Source organism: Pristiophorus japonicus, chromosome 7, assembly GCF_044704955.1.
Source record: "Pristiophorus japonicus isolate sPriJap1 chromosome 7, sPriJap1.hap1, whole genome shotgun sequence".
Lineage (NCBI taxonomy): Eukaryota > Metazoa > Chordata > Chondrichthyes > Pristiophoridae > Pristiophorus > Pristiophorus japonicus.
This window is the reverse complement of record NC_091983.1, coordinates 90,014,391-90,034,247: the sequence shown is the minus strand read 5'-3', so window position 1 is coordinate 90,034,247 and position 19,857 is coordinate 90,014,391. Positions and strand designations below refer to the sequence as shown.

The following is a 19,857-nucleotide window of genomic DNA, read 5'->3' as shown; positions in this document are numbered from 1 at the left end:
GGTGGTTGGGTGTATAACTCTCTGCTGGGCTTTGGTGTAGATGTGTAATGTGTTGTTGATTTTGAATGAGCAACTGACAATGGAACTATAACACTATTAAATTTCTGACCTAATGAACAGGTCCCAGTCCAGTTTACTTAAGTGGGGTGAGATCCACTACCTAAAAATAAAGGCTAATTTCTGGAGGATTGCATTTTAATTTTTATTTATTTGTGGGCAGTGTCCTGGACAGTCCTAGCAGACTGGATGAAGAACACAGGTTGATTGCTAGGTATGCTGCCAGACTGGCTGCAGAAGCTGGAAACACAGTAAGTACCACAGTCTTCCTTATTATACTTGTCCACTTCTTTCAGGCCTTGGGTTTGACAACCAGCATCCAATAAATGAAAGTTATTTAGTTCAAAAGATGTGGATGACTAGGATAGAATAATAGACATCTGCCAAGATTTTAGGGCATTCATCCGATCAAAGGGTTTCAGGCACTGTTATGAATCCTCGGAGTGAATTGAGTGTTTTGTAATGCTTGTCTGAACCTAGAGGTATAATTACAGCCTTGAAATGCCTCCAGAGTATTTCTTGTATCTAAAACATTTCGCTTTTTTCAAAAAAATATTTGTTCACGGGATTATGGACATCGCTGACATTTATTGCCCATCCCTGATTGCCCTTGAGAAGGTGGTTCAGAGGGCAGTTCAGAGTCAACCACATTGCTGTGGGTCTGGAGTCACATATAGGCCAAACCAGGTAAGGACGGCAGATTTCCTTCCTTCCGATCTTACAAAGGCCTTTGACACTATCAACCGTGAGGGCTTATGGAGCGTCCTCCTCCGTTTTGGATGCCCTCAAAAGTTTGTCAACATCTTTCGTCTGCTTCACGATGACATGCAGGCCGTGATCCTTACCAGCGGTTCCATTATAGACCCAAGCCACGTCTGGACCGGGGTCAAACGGCTGTGTCATCGCTCCAAACCTCTTCTCAGTCTTCCTTGCTGCCATGCTCCACTTCACATTCAACAAGCTCCCCGCTGGAGTGGAACTAAAATACAGAACCAGTGGGAAGCTGTTTAGCCTACACCGCCTCTAGGCCAGGTCCAAGATCATCCCAACCTCTGTCGTTGAGCTGCAGTTCGTGGACGACGCCTGCATCTGCGCACATTCTGAGGCTGAACTCCAAGATATAGTCGATGTATTCACCGAGGCATATGAAAGCATGGGCCTCATGCTTAACATTTGTAAGACAAAGGTCCTCCACCAGCCTGTCCTCACCGCACTGCACTGCCCCCCTCCCCCCCCCCCCCCCCCCCCGTCGTCAAGATTCATGGCGCGGCCGTCAACAATGTGAACCACTTCCTATACCTCGGGAGCCTTTTAGCAACAAAGGCAGACATTGATGCAGAGACTCAACATTGCCTCCAGTGCACCAGTGCAGCCTTTGGCCGCCTGAGGAAAAGAGTGTTCGAAGACCAGGCCCTCAAATCTACCACCAAGCTCATGGTCTACAGGGCCCTCCTGTATGGATCATAGGCATGGGCGATGTACAGAAGACACCTCAAGTCGCTGGAGATATATCACCAACGATGTCTCCGCAAGATCCTGCAAATCCCCTGGGAGGAAAGGCGCACCAACATCAGTGTCCTCGCCCAGACTAACATCCCGAGTATTGAAGCACTGACCACACTCGATCAGCTTCGCTGGGCAGGCCACATAGTTCGCATGCCAGACACGAGGCTCCCTAAGCAATTGCTCTAGGCGGAGCTCCTTCACGGCAAATGAGCCAAAGGTGGGCAGCGGAAACGTTACAAGGACATCCTCAAAGCCTCCCTGGTAAAGTGCAACATCACCACTGACACGTAGGAGTCCCTGGCCGAAGACCGTCCTAGGTGGAGAAAGTGCATCCGGGAGGGCGTTGAGCTCTTCGAATCTCAACGCCGCGAGCGTGAAGAGGTCAGGCGCAGGCAGCGGAAGGAGTGTGCGGAAAATCAGTCCCACCCCCCCCGCCCCTTCCCCCAACAAATGTCTGTCCCACCTGTGACAGGGTCTGTGGCTCTCGCATTGGACTGTTCAGCCAACAAGGGACTCACTTTGGGAGTGGAAGCTAGTCTTCCTTGATTCCGAGGGACTGCTTATGATGATGATGAATTACAGCCTTGAAATGCCTCCAGAGTATCTCTTGTATCGAAAACATTTCGCTTTTTTCAAAAAAATATTTGTTCACGGGATTATGGGCATCGCTGACATTTATTGTCCATCCCTGATTGCCCTTGAGAAGGTGGTTCAGAGTCAACCACATTGCTGTGGGTCTGGAGTCACATATAGACCAGACCGGGTAAGGACAGCAGATTTCCTTCCCTAAAGAACATTAGTGAGTCTGATGGGTTTTTCGACAATCCAGTAGTTTCATGGTTACCACTATTGATATTAGCTTTTTATTCCAGATTTATTTAATTGAATTTAAATTCTTCAGGCACCATGGTGGGATTTGAATTCATGTCCCCGGATTATTAGTCCAGGCATCTGGATTACTAGTCCAGTAACAAAGCCGCTATGCTACCATACCATAGCTTGGGGTAGTTTTATGTTTTTGGTTGGTTATCTGCTGGAAGTTGTCAGTTCGATCCTGGCACTCTGTTAGATATCATTCATTTGTACCCACTGGGTGCCTGATAAAAGTACATGATCAATCCAGTTGTTTGCTGGAAATTTTACAATCTTGTTTATTAGGATGCTGCAACTCTTTCTTATAAGTATTCTCTTCAAGAAGCATTGGAGAGAAGGATGCCTTTTGATCAGTTAAATTACAAGAGTGAAAGATGTCCTCAGGTGGTGGCAGTTAGACTCTGCTTTGCTCATTGTCAAGACATTCCATTCCACTCTGTTATGCTCGATCCGTCTTATCACACGACTCGAGCTTGAATCAAAACACACCTTGACAAGCTAAAATCGACTGCTCTTCACACTTCCAAAGTCTTCCCAATACATGTCACTGAATACTTTGTGTGTTTTTTATTTCCATTGACAGTTGTATGTGTGGCTTAAAACTAACTATTCAAGGAACTACCAATCAATTTAAAATATATTGATTGAAAATCCTTGGGAATTCATCTGTGTAATACAGCTGGTTAGAGTTTATTAATGCAGGTCGTAAGTCTGGATTAATGTCACTGAGTTTTGTTTGATTGTCTTTGGGAGACTGAGATAAATTGCAGTTGAGATTTATCTTGGGGTTTTGCACTGCCCTCAGGAGATTGAATAGGCAGACTGTCTGTAGAGGGAATTAGCTTGATGAGCAAATTCCCCTTTCTTCTTAGTTTCTTACATTTTTATCTTCATGAGGAAGAAGGGTCGGGGCGATTTTGGATACTGTGCACTTAGGGGCAACTAGTCTTTTGTAATTTCACTGGCAGCAGAATGTGGCAGAAATGAATATAAATGAAATCATTTGCAGCATTAACCTCTGTCACAATGCTAAAAATATATGCTTCAGTATTAAAATATACATTGAATTGGAATAAGTATTGTAAACAAGAGCAAAAGATTACATTTGTCACAGTTCCTCTGTCACACTTCACATCATTCCCCAGGATCAGTGGATACTATAATCACTGATGTTTTCACTAACTATTCTGCAGGGGGGCGGGGGGGGGATTGCAAGCAGATGAAACACCAATTTTCCTTCCCCTCCTCTCCCTCAGGTTAAATACAACTTGTGACAGAGCACAATATTGGGACCTGCTCCCATGTCCCCACCGATCCAATTGCAACCTGAGAAAGAGTCAGAGGGTACTTTCTCCCCACCCCTTTCAATTTCCCATTTCCCTGTGGAAAGATGAATTGTCTGCCAATCAAGCCCTTGTAGCAGTGAGGTTATGATTAGGAACTTGATAGCATGAGGATCAAACAGTTGTTAAAACTGAGCAAGTTAGGAGTAAGAAGATAAATCAAGTTAAATTTTCTTTTCATACAAAGGGTCATGGAATAGCAGAGTCTGGAGGTAACAAAAGCATGAATAATGGTTTCAGCTGCAGATAGGCTGAGTTAGGGGCAGAAGCAGGCAATGTTACAGAGGTGGAAATAGGCAATCTTGTGATGGAGAGAATATGCGGTCAAAAGCTCAGCTCAGATGTTAAGTGGAGCAAGTTCCAGGGAATGCTCTTAAGGCAGATGGAGAAAGAAGCATTTGAGATATATGATAAGATGCTGCGTGTATATTCAATCTGTCAAAAGGAGATGAACTTGTAGGGCCTCATGGTCTTTTATCTGTTTTTAACTATTCTCTGTTCAGACCAGAAACCATTCCAGTGGAGTTAAAACTCGTGAGATTTTAAATCTGTATGCACACTTACTCCTGATGAGCTTTCTTGTATTTTGAGTAGATACAGACACTTGTAGGTTAGCATATCTGTGTGCTGTCCTGTTACTCTACTAACAACTGTACCGAATAGGAGTTACAAGCAACTTCCTGTCTGAAAAGTATATGCATAATAGTGTATGTAACATCTAGAAGTCAATAGTGAGTAAAGGTATTAGACATTGGAAAGACTCCCCAACCACTGACTCAGGTTGAACTTGTTTGAAACCTTGATATCTGAGCTAAGCTTTTGACCGCATATCCTCTCCATCACAAAGATCGCCTATTTCCACCTCTGTAACATCGCCTGCTTCTGCCCCTACCTCAACCTATCTGCTGCTAAAACCTTATTCATGCTTTTGTCACCTGCAGACTTGGCTATTCCAATTCTGTCCTGGCTAGCCTCCCATCCTCTAACTTTATAAACTTCAGCTTATTCAAAACTCTGCTGCCTGTATCCTATCCCGCATTGAGTCCTGCTTGCCCATTACTCCTATCCTCATTGACCTCTATTGGCACCCTGTTCCCCAACACCTCAGATTTAAAATTCTCAACAAGAGAAGCTGAACGAGCTGATGCCTGGACGATACATGATGGGCAACTGATCCATGACGGTAACTTGAGGCCTGAATCAGTTGTACTTTTTGTAGCTTTGGATTTCTAAGGTATTATCAAAGCTATTGATATTGTAGACTGTTTGTGGGTGGAGATTGCTTTTGTCTCTTCACAAAAGTCATTTCAGTCCTGGAGGCTCAGAGATTTACAGGAACCAGATGTTTCCTTTTTGTTGCTTATACTGCTTGGAGAACATTTTAGTCATTCCTGCCCTGCTGATTCTTTGCTGTAACTTGGCAGTTAATAAAATGTTTTAAGAATTAATTAATGAAATTTGAGTGAAAACAAAGTAGGATAAATTGTACATGTGTCAGGAAGCAAAGAGTAGGAATAAACGGGTCCTTTTCAGAATGGCAGGCAGTGACTATGGAATACCGCAAGGTTCAGTGCTGGACCCCAGCTATTTACAATATACATTAATGATTTAGACGAAGGAATTGAATGTAATATCTCCAAGTTTGCAGATGACACTAAGTTGGGTGGCAGTGTGAGCTGTGGCGAGGATGCTAAGAGGCTGCAAGGTGACTTGGACAGGTTAGGTGAGTGGGCAAATGCATGGCAGATGCAGTATAATGTAGATAAATGTGAGATTGTCCACTTTGGTGGCAAAAACAGGAAGGCAGAATATTATCTGAATGGTGCCAGATTAGGAAAAGGGGAGGTGCAACGAGACCTGGGTGTCATGGTACATCAGTTATTGAAAGTTGGCATGCAAGTACATCAGGCGGTGAAGAAGGCAAATGGCATGTTGGCCTTCATAGCGAGAGAATTTGAGTATAGGAGCAGGGAGGTCTTACTGCAGTTGTACAGGGCCTTGGTGAGGCCACACCTTGAATATTATGTCCAGTTTTGGTCTCCTAATCTGAGGAAGGACATTCTTGCTATTGAGGGAGTGCAGCGAAGGTTCACTAGACTGATTCCCAGGATGGCAGGACTGACATATGAAGAAAGACTGGATCGACTAGACTTATATTCACTGGAATTTAGAAGAATGTGAGGGGATCTCATCGAATCATGTAAAATTCTGACAGGATTGGACAGGTTAGATGCAGGAAGAATGTTCCCGATGGGGAAGTCCAGAACCAGGGATCACAGTCTAAGGATAAGGGGTAAGCCATTTAGGACCGAGATGAGGAGAAACTTCTTCACTCAGAGAATTGTGAACCTGTGGAAATCCCTACCACAGAAAGTTGTCGAGGCCAGTTCGTTAGATATATTCAAAAAGGAGTTAGATGTGGCCCTTACGGCTAAAGGGATCGAGGGGTATAGAGAGAAAGCAGGAATGGGGTATTGAAGTTGCATGATCAGCCATGATCATATTGAATGGTGGTGCAGGCTCAAAGGGCCGAATGGCCTACTCCTGCGCCTATTTTCTATGTTTCTATGTCAACCGGAGTTATTTACTGCAATTACAAATGTTACGGTTCATGGCTTTTCAAGATTGTCTCTAAACATAAGAAGTAGGAACAGGAGTAGGCTGTATGGCCCCTCGAGCCTGCTCCGCCATTCAATAAGATCATGGCTGATCTGATCATGGACTCAGCTCCTCTTTCCTGCCCGCTCCCCATAACCCCTTATCCCCTTATCGATTAAGAAACCATCTATTTTTGTCTTAAATTTATTCACTGTCCCAGCTTCCACAGCTCTCTGAGGCAGCAAATTCCACAGATTCACAACCCTCTGAGAGAAGAAATTACTCCTCATCTCTGTTTTAAATGGGCGGCCCCTTATTCGAAGATTGTGCCCTCTAGTTCGAGTCTCCCCCATCATTGGAAACATCCTCTCTGCATCCCCCTCATAATCTTATACATCTCGATAAGATCACCTCTCATTCTTCTCAATTCCAATGAGTAGAGCCAAAACCTACTCAACCTTTCCTCATAAGTCAACACCCCCCTCATAAGTCAACTCCCTCATCTCCGGAATCAACCCAGTGAACCTTCTCAGAACTGCCTCCAAAGCAAGTATATCCACGCAGTATTCCAGGTGTGGCCTCACCAATACCTTATATAGTTGTAGTAAGACTTCCCTGCTTTTATACTCCATCTCCTTGGCAATAAAGGCCAAGATACCATTGGCCTTTCTGATCTCTTGCTGTACCGGCATACTATCCTTTTGTGTTTCATGCACAAGTACCCCCAGGTCGCGCTGTACTGCGGCACTTTGCAATCTTTCTCCATTTAAATAACAATTTGCTCTTCGATTTTTTTCTGCCAAAGTGCATGATCTCACACCTTCCAACATTATACTCCATCTGCCAAATTATTGCCTACTCACTTAGCCTGTCTATGTCCTTTTGCAGATTTGTTGTGTCCTCCTCACTCATTGCTTTTCCTCCCATCTTTGTACAATCAGCAAACTTGGCTACGTTACACTCAGTCCCTTCTTCCAAGTCGTTAATATTGATTGTAAATAGTTGGGGTCCCAGCACTGATCCCTGTGGCACCCCACTAGTTACTGGTTGCCAACCAGAGAATAAACTATTTATCCCGACTCTCTATTCTCTGTTAGCCAATTCTCTATCCATGCTAATATATTACCCCCAACCCCGCGAACTTTTATCTTGTGCAGTAATCTTTTGTGTGGCACCTTGTCAAATGTCTTCTGGAAGTCCAAATACACCACATCCACTGGTTCCCCTTTATCCACCCTGTTCATTACATCCTCAAAGAACTCCAGCAAATTTGTCAACATGACTTCCCCTTCATAAATCCATGCTGACTCTGCCTGACCGAATTTTGCTTTCCCAAATGTCCTGCTACTGCTTCTTTAATAATGGACTCCAACATTTTCCCAACCACAGATGTTAGGCTAACTGGTCTGTAGTTTCCTGCTTTTTGTCTGCCTCCTTTTTTAAATAGGGACATTACATTTGCGGTTTTCCAATCTGCTGGGACCTCCCCAGAATCCAGGGAATTTTAGTAAATTACAACCAATGCATCCACAATCCCTGCCGCTACTTCTCTTAAGACCTTAGGATGCAAGCCATCAGGTCCAAGGGATTTATCTGCCTTTAGTCCCATTATCTTACTACCACCTACTTTGTGATTGTGACTGTGTTAAGTTCCTCCGCCCTGTAGCCACTAGACTATCCACTGTCGGAATATTGTTAGTGTCCTCTACCGTAAAGACTGATACAAAATATTTGTTCAGAGTTTCTGCCATCTCCTTGTTCCCCATTACTAATTCGACGGTCTCATTCTCTAAGGGACCAACATTTACTTTAGCCACCCTTTTCCTTTTTATATACCTATAGAAACTCTTGCTATCTGTTTTTATATTTTGCGCCAGTTTACTTTCATAGTCTATCTTCCTTTTCTTAATCCTTTTTTTCGTCGTTCTTTGCTGGCTTTTAAATGCTTCCCAGTCTTCTGTCCTCCCACTAGTTTTGGCAACTTAGTATGCCTTTGTTGTTAATTGGATACCGTCCTTTATTTCTTTAGTTAGCCACAGATGGCTATCTTTCTCTTACACCCTTTCCTCCTCACTGGAATATATTTTTCCTGAGAGTTGTGAAATATCTCCTCAAATGTACACCACTGTTCATCAACCGTCCTACTCTTTAATCTATTTTCCCAGTCCACTTTAGCCAACTCTGCCCTCATACCTTCATAGTCTCCTTTATTTAAGCTTAGTATGCTGGTTAGAGATCCAACTTTCTCACCCTCCATCTGAATTTTAAATTCAATCATGCTATGATCACTCATTCCGAGGGGATCCTTTACGAGGGGATTGTTTATTAATTCTGTCTCATTACACAGGACCAGATCTAAGATAGCCTGCCTCCGGTTGGTTCCGTTACATACTGCTCAAGGAACCCTTTCCTTACGCACTCTATGAACTCCTCCTCAAGGCTACCCTGACCAATTTGATTTGTCCAATCAATATGGAGGTTAAAATCACCCATGATTATTGCTGTTCCCTTTTTACAAGCCCCCACTATTTCCTGGGTTATGCTCCGACCAACAGAGGGGGCCTATAGACTACACCCACCAGTGACTTTTTCCCCTTATTGTTCCTTATCTCCACCCAAACTGTTTCAATACCCTTATCATTTGAGCCAATATCGTTTCCTACTATTGCAGTGATTCCATCCTTTATCATAGCCTGGCCAACAGTGTGTGTGATAAACTGCACTATTTTTCTGCTGGCCCATTAGATATATTCAAAGGGGAGTTAGATGTGACCTTTACGGCTAACGGGATCAAGGGGTATGGAGGGAAAGCAGGAATGGGGTACTGAAGTTGCATGATCAGCCATGATCATATTGAATGGTGGTGCAGGCTCGAAGGGCCAAATGGCCTACTCCTGCACCTATTTTCTATGTTACTATGAGACAAACCACCAGTCAACTAAAGGTAAAAGGGGGAAAAATAGAAATCTGAAATAAGTATGCACAGAAGCCTTGTTTATATGTGAAAATAGAAAAAAATGGGTTAACATCTGGCGTAGAGAACCTTCATCAGATCTCAAGTCAGAGAAATGAGAAACAATACTAACCTGTTGTTGTTTCATGGTGGCGACACCCAGCAGTTAACATTAATTGTGCCCTAAGCTGCTGAAGACTATCTAAGAGGGAGAAAACAAGTCCTAGGAATCTCACATCATCTGTCAGCTCAGCTAAAGAGTGGCATTGGCATCATGTACCTCAGAACCAAGTATTGGCCCAATCGAGACAGCCGAAGTAGAACATTGCATTGAGGTGAGAGAAAGGCAGGAAAATATAATAAAATTAACTGCTGATTATGTGGTTGTTAAAATGTTTTATTTATTATTTTAGCAGCGTTCAACATCAGAAATGGCTTTCAACTTCGATGCCAACAAGCAGCAGCGACAGCTAATTGCAGAACTGGAAAACAAAAACAGGTAAGCAAAATCACATTAAAATCATATAGCAGTGACACCGCAGGAACTCTGATTCTAGCAGTGCTTTGTATCACTGGCTAAGTTTATAAAACAATCTCCTACTCCGATTCTTTAAATAGCTTCTGGAAGTCCATATAAACTATATCCATTGACATTCCTGTCTACTACTTTAGTTACTTCCTCAAAAAATTAAATTAGGTTCGTTAGACATGACCTACCCTTTACAAATCCATGTTGGCTCTTTCTAATCAGCTCAGATTTCTCTAACTGCTCAGTCAATCTGTCCTTAATTATAGATGCCAATAACTTCCCCTAACAGATGTTAGACTAACAGGTCTATAATTTCCTGGTTTCTCTCTGGCACCTTTCTTAAATCATGGAGTTACGTTTGCAATTTTCCAATCTAAAGGAACAATTCCTGAATCTATTATTGCTAAAGCATCTGCAATTTCAGTAGACAAAAAAAGATAATAAGAGCAGCAAAAGAGAATACGAATCGAAACTTGCAAGGGATATCAAGATTAACACAAAACATTTTTTTACTATTGTATCGGAAGAAAAAGAGTAATCAAGGATAAGGTGGGCCATTTAAAAACAGATGCAGATAATATTGCAAGTGGAAATAAGGAAATTGCAGAATGGTTAAATAATTACTTTGTGTTAATCTTCACAGTAGAGGAAGAGGATAATATACCTGACATTCCAGAGAAACTAATAATGAAAGAAGGACTGGAACTCACTAAAGTTAATGTAAGAAAGGAAATAGTATTAGAAAATATAATGACACGGAAGACTGACAAATCCCCAAAACCTAATGGTTTCCATCCCAGGGTTTCAAAGGATGTAGGTGAGGAAATTGCAGAAAACACTAGTGGGAGTGGTGTACAGGCCACCAAATAGTAGTAGTGAGGTTGGGGACAGACTCAAAGAAGAAATAAGGGATGTGTGCAATAGAGGTACAGCAGTAATCATGGGCGACTTTAATCTGCATATTGATTGGGCTAACCTAACTGGTAGCAATGCGGTGGAGGAGAATTTCCTGGAGTGTATTAGGGAGGGTTTTCTAGACCAATATGTCGAGGAACCAACTAGAGAGCTGGCCATTCTAGACTGGGTGATGTGTAATGAGAAGGGACTAATGAACAATCTTGTTGTGCGAGGCCCTTAGGGAAGAGTGACCATAATATGGTAGAATTCTTTATTACGATTGAGAGTGACAAAGTTAATTCAGAAACTAGGGTCCTGAACTTAAGGAAAGGTGGCTTTGATGGTATGAGGCGCGAATTGGCTAGATTAGACTGGCAAATGATACTTAAAGGGTTGATGGTGGATAGGCAATGGCAAACTTTTAAAGATCATATGGACAAACTTCAACAATTGTACATCCCTGTCTGGAGTAAAAATAAAACAGAGAAGGTGGTTCAACCGTGGCTAACAAGAGAAATTAAGGCTAGTTTTAAATCCAAGGAAGAGGCATACAAATTAGCCAGAAAAAGCAGCAAACCGGAGGACTGGGAGAAATTTAGAATTCAGCAGAGGAGGACAAAGGGTTTAATTAAGAAGGGGAAAATAGAGTACGAGAGGAAGCTTGCCGGAAACATAAAAACTGACTGCAAAAGCTTCTATAGATATGTGAAGAGAAAAAGATTAGTGAAGACAAACGTAGGTCCCTTGCAGTCGGATTCGGGTGAATTTATAATGGGGAACAAAGAAATGGCAGACCAATTGAACAAGTACTTTGGTTCTGTCTTCACAAAGGAAGACACAAATAACCCTCCGGATATACTAGGGGACCGGGGGTCTAGCGAGCTGGGGGAACTGAAGGATATCCTTATTAGGCGGGAAATTGTGTAAGGGAAATTGACAGGATTGAAGGCCGAAAAATCCCCATAGCCTGATAGTCTGCATCCCAGAGTACTTAAGGAAGTGGCCCTAGAAATAGTGGATGCATTGGTGATAATTTTCCAACAGTCTATCGACTCTGGATCAGTTCCTATGGACTGGAGGGTTGCAAATGTAACACCACTTTTTAAAAAAGAAGGGAGAGAGAAAACGGGTAATTATTGACCGGTTAGCCTGACATCAGTAATGGTGAAAATGTTGGAATCTATCATTAAGGATGAAATAGCAGCGCATTTGGAAAGCAGTGATAAGATTGGTCCAATTCAGCATGGATTTATGAAAGGGAAATCATGCTTGACAAATCTTCTGGAATTTTTTGAGGATGTAACTAATAGAGTGGACAAGGGAGAACCAGTGGATGTGGTGTATTTGGGCTTTCAAAAGGCTTTTGACAAGGTCCCACACAAGAGATTGGTGTGCAAAATCAAAGCACATGGTATTGGGGGTAATGTACTGACGTGGATAGAATACTGGCTGGCAGACAGGAAGCAGAGAGTCAGGATAAACGGGTCCTGTTCAGAATGGCAGGCAGTGACTAGTGGCGTGCCGCAGGGCTCAGTGCTGGGACCCCAGCTCTTTACAATATATATTAATGATTTAGATGATGGAATTGAGTGTAATATCTCCAAGTTTGTAGATGACACGAAACTGGGTGGTGGTATGAGCTGTGAGGGAGACGCTAAGAGGCTGCAGGGTGACTTGGACAGGTTAGGTGAATGGGCAAATACATGACAGATGCAGTATAATGTGGATAAATGTGAGGTAATCCACTTTGGGGGCAAAAACACGAAGGCAGAATATTATCTGAATGGCGGCAGATTAGGAAAAGGGGAGGTGCAGCGAGACCTGGGTGTCATGGTTCATCAGTCCTTGAAAGTTGGCATGCAGGTACACCAGGCAGTGAAGAAGGCAAATGGTATGTTGGCCTTCATTGCAAGGGGATTTGAGTAAAGGAGCAGGGAAGTCTTGCTGCAGTTGTACAGGGCCTTGGTGAGGCCCCACCTGGAATATTGTGTTCAGTTTTGGTCTACTAATCTGAGGAAGGATGTTCTTTCTATTGAGGGAGTGCAGCGAAGGTTCACCAGACTGATTCCAGGGATGGCTGGACTGACATATGAGGAGAGACTGGATCAACTGGGCCTTTATACACTGGAGTTTAGAAGGATGAGAGGGGATCTCATAGAAGCATATAAGATTCTGACGGGACTGGACAGGTTAGATGCGGGAAGAATGTTCCCGATGTTGGGGAAGTCCAGAGCCAGGGGACACAGTCTTAGGATAAGGGGCAGGCCATTTAGGACTGAGATGAGGAGAAGCTTCTTCACTCAGAGAGTTGTTAACCTGTGGAATTCCCTGCCGCAGAGAGTTGTTGATGCCAGTTCATTGGATATATTCAAGAGGGAGTTTGATATGGCCCTTATGGCTAAAGGGATCAAAGGGTATGGAGAGAAAGCAGGAAAGGGGTACTGAAGGAATGATCAGCCATGATCTTATTGAATGGTGGTACAGGCTCAAAGGGCCGAATGGCCTACTCCTGCACCTAGTTTCTATGTTTCTATGTTTCTAAGATCTGCCCAGTGCCTCTTTCGATGTGGGCTGGAGCGGGCGGGAGGGGAGAGCCGCTGAGAATCGTCAGCGGACGGCCAAAAGTGGCGCAGCTGACCTCCCGCCCGCCCGCCGAGATGCCAGATTGGTGCGGGCGGGAGTCGGCGCCAGAATGGGGAAGGACCGCTGCCTGGAGGCTGGTCTGTCCCCGACGGTAGGTATGAAGATCCTGAAAAAAAGGTTAGTAAACATTTTTTTTTCCACAACGACTTACCTCAGTGGGGGTCCCCTGAAGGTCTTCTGATGGGTTTTTTTGCCTGATGATTTTTCTTTGCAGGTCTTCGACCCTCTGTGGGCCGTCTCTATCCTCGGCTCCACTTGGGTGAATTACAAGGCATTGTTGTGTTACTTGCACAGTCATCTGTGGAATTGTCGCCATATCTTTCAGAGTCACTCTCCCATCTTGCTGGTCTTGTTTTCAGGGAGATCCTTCAAGAAATCCAACGTCTCAGATTAGAACATGAGCAGGCCTCACAACCAACCCCAGAAAAAGCGCAGCAGAATCCTACCCTATTAGCTGAACTGAGGCTACTGAGGTAAGGTCTGACAAATGTCAGGTTATACTTTTTACTTTGTTTGTCTGTTTTGTTTTGATCAACAGCATCTAACTATTCTCAGATCAACGAACTGCCGATTCCTGCCAAGTGCAGGGAAATTTAGCATTACTTCAATTGTTTCAAAATAAATAACATGAGGCAGCACTTGGTGCTTTTCAGAACACATCGGTTATTTTTATCATGCACATATTTTGGTTACTAATATTTTATTGTCTTTGTTTTAATTAGAAATTATACACAACTATCTATCAGTGTAGCTAAAAGTTTTGCGTTGGGCATGTCTGTCGAGTGTGAAGCAAGCTAATTGGTTCAGATTTCCTCACTAGAAGCAACCAATCAAAAATACTTATTGTTTCATCAGCTTTGAAAAAAATTGCCATTCATTAAAAAAGAATCTTTCATTTGAGCTGCTAGATTGGTTTGCCACTTGCTTCCCATATCTCAAGATACCACGAAGAATAAAATTAGCAACAAAAGAAATGTATTACCAATCAATGGGTTTCAGGAAAAAAAATCAGTACACTTGCTCAACCATTTAACCATCCCATCTTTTAATAATTCCAACAACTCCCCCTCCGTAGTCCTTTCGTTTGAGGCTTGCCTTCTGCTCCATTCGAAGAGTTTCAAAGCTTCAGCAAGATCTTTGGTTGAGATGTCTTGTGTCATTGCTCAGTGTCTGCTTGGGGGTTTTTGTGCCTTGAGTGGGGGTACATATTTATATAATTGCAATATTTCGCTGTCTTCCACAAATGCACAATCATAACTTTTTCACAACTTCTGCACATAAGTGTCCTTCATTCCCCAGTCCATGGGAGATGTTGTATTATCTGAAATTACTCTGATTTTCCCAGCAAGGGAAAAATATTCTGTGTCTTTAGTGAGTTAGAATAGTTAATGTTATATATGTAAACTTGTATTTACTCTGTACAGCCATCAGAGAGCTCTTCTCCTGGAGTCCAAGCGATCCCATAATCCCTTGGGAGCACAGGTATTTAAGGAGGCCTCACAGATTGGAGTGGCACTCTGGAGACCTGCAATAAAAGACTACGGTCACATTTTACTTTGAGCTCACACTGTTCAGTCTGACTCTTTCTCCATACATAACATCTGGCGACAAGATACAGATAGCGAACCCAAAGATGCAGAGAACAATGGGCATCCTGGAGAAATTCTCGGAGGGAGATGATTGGGAAACTTTTGTGGAGCGACTCAACCAATACTTTGTGGCCAATGTGCTAGATGGGGAAGAGAACGCTGCCAAACGAAGGGCAATCCTCCTCACAGTCTGTGGGGCACCAACGTATGGCCTCATGAAGAATCTGCTCACTCCAGCGAAACCCTCGGAGAAATCATACGATGATTTGTGCACACTGGTCCGAGAGCATTTGAACCCGAAGGAAAGCGTTCTGATGGCGAGGTACCAATTCTGCACCGACAAAAGGTCTGAAGGCCAGGAAGTGGCGAGTTATGTCGCCGAGCTAAGACGCCTTGCAGGACATTGCGGAATTTGAAGGACATTTGGAGCACATGCTCGGAGACTTTTTCCTACTTGGCATTGGCCACAAAACCATACTTCACAAACTTTTGACTGTAGAGACCCCAACCTTGAGTAAGGCCACAGCGATAGCTGAGGCGTTCATTGCCACCAGTGACAATACTAAGCAAATTTCTCAGCAAGAGCTGCTACAAGTACTGTGAACAAAGTGATGTTGTTTTCGAATCGCAATGTACAAAGCAGGTCACACATGTCTGCAGCTGCACGTCCGCAGATGTCTCAGAGTCCATCATCAAGGGTGATGAATGCAAGGCCATTAACATCTTGTTGGCGCTGCTGGGGTGATCATCGTTTCCATTCATGCCGATTCAAAGGGTATATTTGCAAGGGCTGTGGAACAATGTATGTGCAGGCGAGCTGCTAATCTGTTGAACCTGAAAACCACCATGTTGCAGAGGAGGACAGATCCACGAAGGATCACGATGAACCAGAGCCTCAGACCAAGGAAGCAGAGGTATATGGGGTGCACACATTCACCATGAATTGTCCCCCGATAATGCTGAATATTGAACTAAATGGAATCCCGGTGTCAATGGAACTGGACACGGGTGAGAGCCAGTCCATTATGGGCAAAAAGACTTTCAAAAGATTGTGGTGCAACAAGGCCTCAAGGCCATTCTTCAGTCCAATTCGTACGAAACTAAGAACTTACATGAAAGAACTGATTCCCGTAATCGGCAGTGCTACCGTAAAGGTCTCCTACAATGGTGCGGTGCACAAGCTACCACTCTGGGTGGTACCGGGCGATGGTCCCACGCTGCTTGGCAGGAGCTGGCTGGGACAAATACGCTGGAACTGGGATGACGTCCGAGCGCTATCGCTTGCTGACAACACTTCGTGTGCCCAGGTCTTAAACAAATTCCCTTCGCTGTTCGAACCAGGCATTGGGAAATTCCAAGGAGCAAAAGTGAAGATCCACCTAATTCCGGGGGTGCGACCCATCCATCACAAGGCGAGAGCAGTCCCGTACATGATGAGAGAAAAGATAGAGATTAAGCTAGACCAGCTGCAACGAGAGGTCATCATTTCACCAAGTTCAATGAGTGGGCCAGCCCGATCGTTCCATTCCTCAAAGGAGACAGAATCTGTAGCGATTACAAAGTAACTATCAATCGTTTCTCCCTGCAGGACCAATACCCACTACCAAAGGCCATCGACCTCTTTGCAGAGCTGGCGGAAGGAAAGACGTTCACGAAGCTGGATCAGACTTCAGCCTACATGACGCAGGAACTGGAGGAATCATCGAAGAGCCTCACCTGCATCAACACGCAAAAAGGTCTTTTTATTTATAACATATGCCCATTTGGAATTCGATCAGCGGCGGCGATATTCCAGAGAAACATGCATAGCTTACTGAAGTCAGTCCCGCACACCGTGGCCTTCCAGGACGACATCTTGGTCACAGGTCGGAACACAGTCGAGCATCTGCAGAACGTGGAGGAGGTTCTTAGTCGACTCAACCGCGTGGGGCTCAGGTTAAAATGCTCGAAGTGCGTTTTCCTGGTGCCTGAAGTGGAGTTCTTGGGAAGGAGGATTGCGGCGGACGGTATCAGGCCCACCAACGCGAAGACGGAGGCAATCGAGGATGCACCAAGGCCACAGAACGTGACGGAGCTGCGGTCGTTTCTGTGACTCCTGAAATACTTTGGTAACTTCTTACAGGGTCTCAGCACACTGTTAGAACCACTGCATGTCTTACTAGGAAAGGGGACGGATAGGTTTGAAGCAAAAGCCAAGAAAATGCCTTTGTAAAAGCGAGAAAATTGTTATGCTCAAACAAATTGCTTGTGTTGTATGATCCATGTAAGCGTTTGGTACTAGCATGTGATGCGTCATCATATGGCGTCGGGTGTGTATTGCAACAAGCTAATGATTTCGGGAAACTGCAACCGGTTGCTTATGCATCCAGGAGTCTGTCTAAGGCTGAGAAAGCCTACAGCATGATTGAGAAAGATGCATTAGAGTGTGTCTATGGGGTAAAGAAAATGCATCATAGAAACATAGAAATTAGGTGCAGGAGTAGGCCATTCGGCCCTTCGAGCCTGCACCGCCATTCAATGAGTTCATGGCTGAACATGCAACTTCAGTACCCCATTCCTGCTTTCTCACCATACTCCTTGATCCCCCGAGTAGTAAGGACTACATCTAACTCCTTTTTGAATATATTTAGTGAATCGGCCTCAACAGCTTCCTGTGGTAGAGAATTCCACAGGTTCACCACTCTCTTGGTGAAGAAGTTTCTCCTCATCTCGGTCCTAAATGGCTTACCCCTTATCCTTAGACTGTGACCCCTGGTTCTGTACTTCCCCAACATTGGGAACATTCTTCCTGCATCTAACCTGTCTAAACCTGTCAGAATTTTAAACGTTTCTATGAGATCCCCTCTCATTCTTCTGAACTCCAGTGAATACAAGCCCAGTTGATCCAGTCTTTCTTGATATGTCAGTCCCGCCATCCCGGGAATCAGTCTGGTGAACCTTCGCTGCACTCTCTCAATAGCAAGAATGTACTTCCTCAAGTTAGGAGACCAAAACTGTACACAATACTCCAGGTGTGGCCTCACCAAGGCCCTGTACAACTGTAGCAACACCTCCCTGCCCCTGTACTCAAATCCCCTCGCTATGAAGCCAACATGCCATTTGCTTTCTTAACCGCCTGCTGTACCTGCATGCCAACCTTCAATCACTGATGTACCATGACACCCAGGTCTCGTTGCACCTCCCCTTTTCCTAATCTGTCACCATTCAGATAATAGTCTGTCTCTCTGTTTTTACCACCTAAGTGGATAACCTAACATTTATCCACATTATACTTTATCTGCCATGCATTTGCCCACTCACCTAACCTATCCAAGTCATTCTGCAGCCTCATAGCATCCTCCTCGCAGCTCACACTGCCACCCAACTTAGTGTCATCCGCAAATTTGGAGATACTATATTTAATCCCTTTGTGTAAATCATTAATGTACAATGTAACAGCTGGGGTCCCAGCACAGAACCTTGCGGTACCCCACTAGTCACTGCCTGCCATTCTGAAAAGTACCCATTTACTCCTACTCTTTGTTTCCTATCTGCCAACCAGTTCTCAATCCACGTCAGCACACTACCCCTAATCCCATGTGCTTTAACTTTGCACATTAATCTCTTGTGTGGGACCTTGTTGAAAGCCTTCTGAAAGTCCAAATACACCACATCAACTGGTTCTCCCTTGTCCACTCTACTGGAAACATCCTCAAAAAATTCCAGAAGATTTGTCAAGCATGATTTCCCTTTCACAAATCCATGCTGACTTGGACCTATCATTTCACCTCTTTCCAAATGCGCTGCTATGACATCCTTAATAATTGATTCCATCATTTTACCCACTACCAATGTCAGGCTGACCGGTCTATAATTCACTGTTTTCTCTCTCCCTCCTTTTTTAAAAAGTGGGGTTACATTGGCTAACCTCCACTCCATAGGAATTGATCCAGAGTCTATGGAATGTTGGAAAATGACTGTTAATGCATCCGCTATTTCCAAGGCCACCTCCTTAAGTACTCTGGGATGCAGTCCATCAGACCCTGGGGATTTATCTGCCTTCAATCCCATTAATTTCCCCAACACAATTTCCCGACGAATAAGGATTTCCCTCAGTTCCTCCTTCTTACTAGACCCTCTGACCCGTTTTATATCCGGAAGATTGTTTGTGTCCTCCTTAGTGAATACCGCACCAAAGTACTTGTTCAATTGGTCTGCCATTTCTTTGTTCCCCGTTATGACTTCCCCTGATTCTTACTGCAGGGGACCTACGTTTGTCTTTACTAACCTTTTTCTCTTTACATATCTATAGAAGCTTTTGCAATCCGCCTTAATGTTCCTGCAAGCTTCCTCTCGTACTCTATTTTCACTGCTCTAATCAAACCCTTTATCCTCCTCTGCTGAGTTCTAATATCTGTTTGGGCTAAAATTCGAATTGGAAACTGACCATAAGCCACTCATATCCCTGTTTTCCAAGAGTAAAGGGATAAATACCAGCGCATCGGCCCGCAGCCAGAGATAGACGCTCACGTTGTCAGCATTCAACTATGCCATCCGCCACAGGCCAGGGACAGAAAACTGCGCGATGCTCTCAGTCGGCTGCCATTGCCCACCATGTGGGTGGAAATGAGGCAGCCTGCAAATTTAGTCATGGTTATGGAAGCATTTGAGAGTGAGCAATCACCCGTCACTGCCCGGCAGATCAAAACCTGGACAAGCCGGACGCCTTATTACCCCTCGTCAAAAGCTGTGTGCTTCACGCGAGCTGCTCCAGTATCCGAGTGGAAATGTAGGAAGAGATAAAGCGATTCCAGTGGCACAAAGGTGAAATGTGCGAGGCCCCTTGGAGAAGAGTTACCATAATATAGTAGAATTCTTTATTAAGGTGGA

General features: G+C 44.1%; 1 protein-coding gene across 1 annotated transcript in view; it reads left to right on the top strand.

Annotated features, from left to right (window-relative positions):
• The window catches only part of LOC139267193 (dystrobrevin beta-like), an 843,282-nt gene that overhangs the window by 670,995 nt on the left and 152,430 nt on the right, over positions 1 to 19,857 (top strand). The window contains exons 14-16 of the mRNA XM_070885122.1: positions 221 to 308; positions 9,744 to 9,829; positions 13,759 to 13,872. Of these exons, the coding sequence (XP_070741223.1) occupies positions 221 to 308; positions 9,744 to 9,829; positions 13,759 to 13,872 (288 nt within the window). The remainder of the gene's footprint in view (positions 1 to 220; positions 309 to 9,743; positions 9,830 to 13,758; positions 13,873 to 19,857) is intronic.